Here is a 7,681-nt window from a genome sequence, read left to right as displayed (position 1 = left end):
TGTAGTAGGATTTGAAATCAGGGAGTGAGATACCTCCTACCGTTCTTCTATTCTTAAGGAGTGCTTTGCTTATTCGGGGCTTTTTCCCATTCCAGGAATTCCTTTTTTTTACGTAAAAGTTGTAATTAAAATCAGGTAGTAGAATCTGATTTCACTCTTCGATAAGTACTAAGTTAGTTAAGTACTAAGTTTATCAACACTCAGTTTGTGTAATTGATAGCCAATCAAAAAAAAATCTGAAAAAGAATTAGTCTTCACATTCTGTGTTTAATTTTATTTCTTAAATATATTCTGTCTCTGATATCCCAAAGACTTAATGGTGGGGGGAGGAGGGAATGGAAAGAAAGTCTAATGAAAATGCTCTTTAGTATATTTGCTGCAGGTCTCTGAGTAGTGTGCTAATTTTTAAATGCTGGTTTGTTCCTCTGCTGTATCACATTTATAAACGTGCTTTCTCTTTCCTGTCTGCTCTTCGGAATACGTTGTTGTGTCCTTATGTTGCCTTAGAGCTGCTGAGATGGGAATGCCAAATAAGAAAACTCTCGTTAAACAAAATCCTTCTGAAACAAGGTGAGAGAAAAAAAATCACTCCGTCTCAGTAAGAGGTTCTTTTCTTTATCAAAGGAAATGGTAATAAATCCCAAGCTTGTTTTTGTTGGCTTTGTTCTTCATCAATAGAACAGTCCCTGCTGAGCTGGACGGTTGTGGCCACAGGATCCACATCAGCCAACACCTGGTCCTGGGGCTGGTCACATGGCAGACCAGATGTTGATGGAACCGTCTGCAGCATATACTATCTCTGGTTGACATTTGAGCGCCCTTTATCCTTTGCCCAGAGGACTTTGATATTTACTCATCTGATTTCCACACGTAAAGAAAAGTAGTATTTTTCTTCTCTCAGATCCCTGAGAAGAAAAGTTGACTTTTATAATATAAATACAGTGTCTAAAGGCAGAATCGGTTAATGGTTAAGTTGGCCAGCTCGTTCTGGCAACAACCTCAGGTTTAGGCTCTTGATGAGCAAAATAGAAGTGTGTTTTAAATTTTAATTATTATTGTTTTGTGTATGTGGTACCATCAAATCAAATCTGACTGGTACAGGAGGATATTGCCCCTCCTTCTCCAGCAGAGCATCTGGTGGATTCAAACCACATACCTCTGGGATTGCAGTGCTGCTTCTTGCCACGAGGCCACCAGAGCTCACCAAAACAGAAGTATTATGATGGATACGCTGCATTGCTTTGTGGCAGTGTAGTGGCTCTGTTGTTGCATAGGTGCCTTCTACCTCATCAGTGAAAAGTGGAGGAGGAGGATGAAATTGTTATCCTTTGGAATTAATCTTTCATTTACTTCGTCAACAGAGTCCTTCAGCCAAACCAGGGACAGAATGCACCTATACACAGACTGCTTACCAGACAAGGGTAAGAATGCCACACACAGGGATGTATCAGAACCCTCCAGTCAAGGAGAGTTCTGAAGAATAAATAAATACCTAGCAAAGATTAGTTTTGACAGGAAAAATTATCAGTTTCATTATATAGAGAACAATTGTTTTTCAAATACGCGATTTTTAATATCATCAGAAAAATTAAAGTTTTTTTTCCAGATTTCTTTTGTCTTCAGATGACCCTCTAGGTGTACTGTTGTGTATTATACTTTAGTTTTTGTCTTGTGTTGGCATGTTTTTACCATCCACTTCATACCATTTTACTCATACTCGAATCAAAATCCCTATTGTAAGTTTAATGTCGTCACAGTGATTATCAAATGACGTATGAGCCAATGGTGACAGTTTGCTGAAGCAAAAGGATAGTTTTGTTTTCTTCCTGTGCACACATTCATGAGACCCAAATTGTTTTCAGGCTTATTTGTGCATTGAACTGTTGAGACAGTGTAGTTGCTTTCTATGAATGTTGAATCTTAATGCAAGTGACTTACTGCCTTTTTTATATTCAACTAGAACCCCTAAGACATCAGTGAAGGGGGTTGTGCAAAATAGACAGAAGTCTTCACAGAGCAGAGTGCCTAGCAGAGCGCCTGTTTCAGGTGTGTAGAAAACGCCTTCCCGAAGCCCGTTCATAGAAGCAAGTGCACGAGCTGCCCCGTAACTTGGGCCGCACACTTGGCTTTTGTTGCTTGTCTTTCCGGCCGCTGTAATGTTGGCATATTCACAGTCCTTCCTGCCAGTTACCAGGCCCCTGCGTATTTCACCGAAGTCAGGCGATCACAGTGCAGCTGTGCCTCCAGTCTTGATTTCTGTCATAATTTTAGGAAAAATTATCTATCTTTTAATCCTAGAAACTTGGAGGATTATCCAAGTTTACTTAAAGAAAACCTTTTTATAAATGAGTGAAATATCATCTGATGCCTGAACTGGCTTAAATCTATACATACTTGTTCCGTTTTGGCGAGACATAATGCAGAGACATTTTTGGACCTGCCTCAAAAGGGATGAACACTGTCTGCCTCTGACCACGTGCTCCCCTGTGAATATGCCAAGAGGGACGGGGTGGGTTTTGCTTTCTTTTCTTAATCCTTTGCTCAATAAAAAATGTGAGCTAAAGCTCTCCAAATGGCCATTGTTTGAGGATTATTTAAGGGTGAAATTTAAAAATGGGGAAAGATTGTATTTTATGGTGGCTAGAAGACAAAAGCCTGGTTGAGCCAATTCAAACCTCTAAAGGTTTGACTATTTCTGGGTATGCTTATTAAGTAAGAGCTTTCAGTATGATAACTAAAAGGTGCGTGATCCAGTAGAAATATTTCAGGAACTCTTCGCTCGATACCACTTTCTACTCACTTAACAAAAATATAAATTAATCAGCATGAAATCTTTAATCAATTCTGATCTTCCCATTACTTTATAATTGGCTGTAAATTGAGATTTTACTACTGAATGATGGACTCCCAAGACAGGAGGTAGTAAACTGCCTGAGAAATGTTTTCATGTTTGTGCACATCAGTTCAAAGGGAGAATAAGATACTGATCATCATTTTGAAATAATTACTTGCATTTTGTATATCTGTAGGGAAGAAAACTCAAAAGCTTGCCTTGTAGACAGGATATTGTAAAAGATGATCTCTCAGAAGTTATTACCAGCGATGGCTAATGGAATCATTTTAAAGGGAATAACTGAGAATCCTGCTTGCTTCTAACTGGGTTGAAAGTTAACCATTTGAGAGAACTCAGACCAGTCACCAGATTTGTTGCTTGGGAAGTCATGGAATTTTCAGACATTCAAGTTTTTCACATCTTCATTTGGTAAATTTTAGATAATTGGCAAATCATTGAAAAGAAGGCCTGTTTTGCTAACAGTATCGATTTGCCTCCGTGCATACCTCCATGTTCTTTTCTCATACTCTTCATCTTCACTTTTTGTTATTTGTGAACTGATAGCCAAATACCAACACTGGGTTTTCAGTTGTTTTTTTGTTTTATTTTTTATTCACAGTAATACTCAACAGTGTAAGGATGAGTCACTGAATAATAATGTTACAGTGAGGTTCAGAATTTAGACCTATTGAGGTTTAGTTGCTCTTTAACAAAATTAATAAATCCAAGTGCATTTGACTAGCAAATCAACACAAGTGAATATGTATCTAAACAAGTACAAAAATGATTTTTAATTTTTTTTCTAAAGATTTTTTATATGAATGCATATTTAGATAATAGAAACTGAAGAGTTTTATCCTTTTACATAATCTATGACTGTTGAAGATTGATTGTTAATGGTGAATTTTAACAGAAGGCTCCATCAAAACATTATTTGCTTGCTGCTTAGATTTTGAATAGCATGAATTGTGTTTTGCACAAATTTGAAACAGTGCTTGGATTTGCTATACATGTACAGTAAACCTGTTACCAAGCAATTTATAGAAGGCACATTCTTGTTAAGTGGGCCAGCATATTCTCACGTAGACCTCGACGGTGTCTGCTGAGGAACGTTTAAACTTGTTTAATTTCTTGTTACTGCAAATTAAATTTCGTTTTCTAATCTTGCATATTTTAAAACATGCTTATTTGCTGTTTTGTGTTTTACTCAAAATTTTATAGAGAAACTCAGAAATCATTAATTAAACCAGAGCAGGAGGTGATAATGCAAAAGGATTTTGTAAAAAAGCCTGTCAGGTGCACTTAGGTCTCAGGACGTTTCCTTTAGCTATTCTTCTGCTGCTTTAGACTGCACACTGGAGATGACATCGACAGTTTGTACCTCAGGACTAGAGTCTATAAAGATTAAATAAGATAATAGAAGCCGTTTAGCTCACTGCCTGGGATGTACAGTCAGCAGCCTTTAAATGGTAGCAATACAGTGAAAATGTAACATTGAGAAATAATACTAGTATTGCTTTACTTTTTAGGAGCATATGCAGGAAAAATCCAAAGAAAGCGGCCAAATGTTGCGACAATTTAAGAAGACAGCATTCATTGGGATGAAGAAGAAAGGCATATTATTCCTCCTCTCTTCCAAATCTTCCCCGCCCCTCCCCCCAAAAATGGTTATTTAACGCTGAGCCCTGTTTGCCTAGGCAAAGTGTGACAGATGGCTGAGCCGGTATCAGAATAATTTCATCGATCTGGCGAATTCCCACGCCGTTCTCCCACCTTCCTCTTCCCGGGAAGGTTGATGCAGACAAATTCATGTTGAGTCATTGCTTCTGAGCTGAACTTATACCAACTTGTTTTGTGTGTCCAGAAACTCTTTTTGTAAACTTAAAGGACATTTGATTTATTTTAGAAAATATTGTAAAGCTATGACACGGGACAAAAAATTTCTAAACATAGTTTCATTCTTCTCTGCATACTTATTGCTGAGTTGACAGAGAAGTTACCTGCTGTTCTATTCAAGAAGAAATTGCAGAAGAATGCTTTCCCCTGATTTTGTAACTTGAAGCACTGATGAGCTTCTCAGCCTGCTATTCTTACAGTATCATCATGCGGATAAAACACATGCTTGCTGGCATTAACCACAAAAAGAGCGTTGGGCTGCCATCTTGGTCAGAAGGACATGCTCCTATGAACAACTAGTTGTCTTACAGAAAGATGAGGTTTGACACATGTTACCCAGTACTGTTAGAAGTATTTCCACTAGGTTTTTGAATCGCTCTCTGGTGGGTAACAAATCTAAATAGCACAATCTTCTTGAGTGTGTGTAGTAGTACTTAGGAGCTTACTATTACATCCATTTCTGTAAAATAAGAATGACATGTTGCATGCGGTTCTGTCTTCTAGTTTGGTCCACTTAATTTCTTCATAATCTTTTTTTAGCATGCTTGATGGAGGAGAGACTAAAGGGCTATATAAAATTATGCCATGATTTTAAAGTAGGGTAGTAATACTAACTAGATGAAGTCCTACTGTACTGTGAGGCACTCAAGTTTGCTATTGTTATTTTATCACTAGTATGTTCAGATATTCAGCAAGGACTGTCACCAAGGGAATATGATTCTGTGAGAGAGGATGTCACTGCTAATTTATCTTACCATTTCCACAAAGGGCTTTATGCTTCTCACATAAAATTGGAATTGTGCACATTTAATCTTTCTGAACTTGAATTTTAAAAGAGATACTGATATTTTAAAACTGCAAATTTGAACTATTTTCTTAATATCCTTTTAAGAATCTGGAGATGACTCTTGTTTTCTTCAGTTTTGGTTCAATTTCATATTTTAACTTTTGCATTTGGCCAGACAGAAAATTATCTCCTCTTAAGAATAAACTTTTTTATTGTTTCTTGATTAACATGTACCATTTTAAAAAATGGGTGAACAGGAAGATTAGAGGATGGTAAGAAAAAAAATGGGATTTTCTTTTTTTAATTTATAGGCAAAGTACAGGAACGAATATCTTTTTAAGATGATAAACTGTGCTTTGTCATTCTGCAAACTCAGGATCCATCCAGCTTCCTCGTGTTGTCAGTCTCTCCAGCAAGGAGGATAGGTGTGAAAAGTTGTGTGTCTACTAACTAGCTAAAAGAAATAGTGGTTTTGGAGAAAGTTAAAACTAGTTTTTGATTAAAAAGTTGAGTGGTTGTTGGAGTTTCTTTTGGTTTGGTTTGGTTTTTAATTTAAAGATAAAAGCTTTTGTGGTTTACACATTTTTTAATGTTAACAGCTTTTTCTCAAAGAAGTGCCAGACACTGTTTTGTGCTTTTGATAAAATTTTATTTATATATGTTATTTTTTTTTATTTTTACTTTGACTGGAATGTTCATTAATGTAAATGATATTTATTTTTATACTTTCATTTTCACTAGTTTACTTCTAGGCAAATGCAAAATAAAGTTTTCACCTTAAAGGAAATATTTGGTCTTTTATTTGCCAAGGAAAGGACTGTTAAGATGATGGGTATTGGAAACTACTGGGCTAAAACATAAGTATTGCAATGCCACCTGGAATGTCATTAGAATGCCCTGGGAATATAAAATACAGAAGCTCAGTAATTAAACTGAGGAGCAGTATTCTTTCTCATGAAAAGATATTCCATAATTTAATATAAAGCCTATACTTTTGTTTAGTTCAGCATCTAAGTTAGAGTTAGCATACATTGCACTTTTTGGGTGGCAGAAGATTACTCGTCCTGGAAACAGCTTCTCATATATATATATATATATATACACACACACACACATACATACATATGTATGTGTGTATAAAATTTTTTTTGTTTCAATGAAAATTTAAAGAGACTTTGGATTTCCATTCATTCATTGTTGTACTTTTCTCCCTGCTCACCCCTCCCCCCAGTACACTACCCTCTTTGAAAAGTAAAAGAAAAATTCTTTCATTGTTTTACAATCCCTCCCCCAGGTCCACTCCACCATGCAGCCTTCACTCTGGACTTCCTGGAAACAGCTTCTTAAGAGCCAGAGATCTGCTAAAGGGCAAATAGGAAGGAAAACAAGGGGGAACTGAGGTCGAAGCTCATGGCCGAGGTACCCATTTGCATTTAGGAGCTCCACATGTCTATGCCTCGCTTTAAGGAAGCAGAGGGATGAGGATGTGCAAGGGAGGGGAGGTTTATCATGGGGTTGGACAATTAGATGGGGGAGGTGTGAGGGAAATTGAATTTGTTCTTGAAAACAATGTATTTGAATTTTATAAATAAACTAGTGGAAAATGAAAAAAAAAATTAAAGGAAGAAGTCTCTTCCACTGTGGCTTCCAAGAACAATGTAAAAACAAAAAAATCTAGGGAGCTCTGGTGGCCTAGTGGCAAGAAGCTACACTGCAATCCCAGAGGTGTGTGGTTCGAATCCACCAGATGCTATGCTGGAGAAGTCAGATCTGATTTGACGGTACATGCACAAAAAAATAAAAATGAAAACAAATCTGCTGTAAGAATAAATATATTATTTAACACACACACAAAGAATGCTGACTTTGTTAACTGCCTCTCATTCAGTATGACTAGTCAGGGCTCCCCAGATCAGTTACTGAGCTGTTGCATTTTACATTCCTAGGACATTGTGGGAAATTGCCTCCCTCCTGTGGCTTCCCTTCAGCTCCCTAACCCACTCTGTGGTGCGGACTCCCACACGTTTATGTTGGCAACAGCAGGTATGTACTGAAACATTGGGGTTTGAACTGAAAACTTGAGGACTGATTCTGGGCATAGAGAGTTGTCTTCCTTGTCAAGGATTACTGTCCCCAAAAAGTCATCTTTGGATGATGCCACATCG

The 7,681-nt window shown here is 37.2% G+C and overlaps 1 protein-coding gene across 2 annotated transcripts in view; it reads left to right on the top strand.

Moving 5' to 3' along the window:
• CCP110 (centriolar coiled coil protein 110kDa) overlaps nt 1-4,438 on the top strand; it is a 28,600-nt gene extending 24,162 nt beyond the window's left edge. Inside the window, exons 11-14 of one of the 2 annotated variants that reach the window (XM_006892660.1) lie at nt 508-570; nt 1,362-1,421; nt 1,961-2,046; nt 4,363-4,415. In XM_006892660.1, coding sequence (XP_006892722.1) covers nt 508-570; nt 1,362-1,421; nt 1,961-2,046; nt 4,363-4,415 — 262 coding nt within the window. Of the gene's footprint in view, nt 1-507; nt 571-1,361; nt 1,422-1,960; nt 2,047-4,362 lie in introns of both variants that reach the window. The other variant, XM_006892661.1, reaches the window with a different exon arrangement.
• The last annotated feature ends 3,243 nt before the right edge of the window (nt 4,439-7,681 follow it).

Source organism: Elephantulus edwardii, unplaced genomic scaffold (genome assembly GCF_000299155.1).
Source record: "Elephantulus edwardii isolate Elephantulus edwardi_28Jun2011 unplaced genomic scaffold, EleEdw1.0 scaffold00117, whole genome shotgun sequence".
Taxonomy (NCBI): domain Eukaryota; kingdom Metazoa; phylum Chordata; class Mammalia; order Macroscelidea; family Macroscelididae; genus Elephantulus; species Elephantulus edwardii.
The sequence above is the reverse complement of the archived record's forward strand: the minus strand, read 5'-3'. Positions and strand labels throughout refer to the sequence as shown.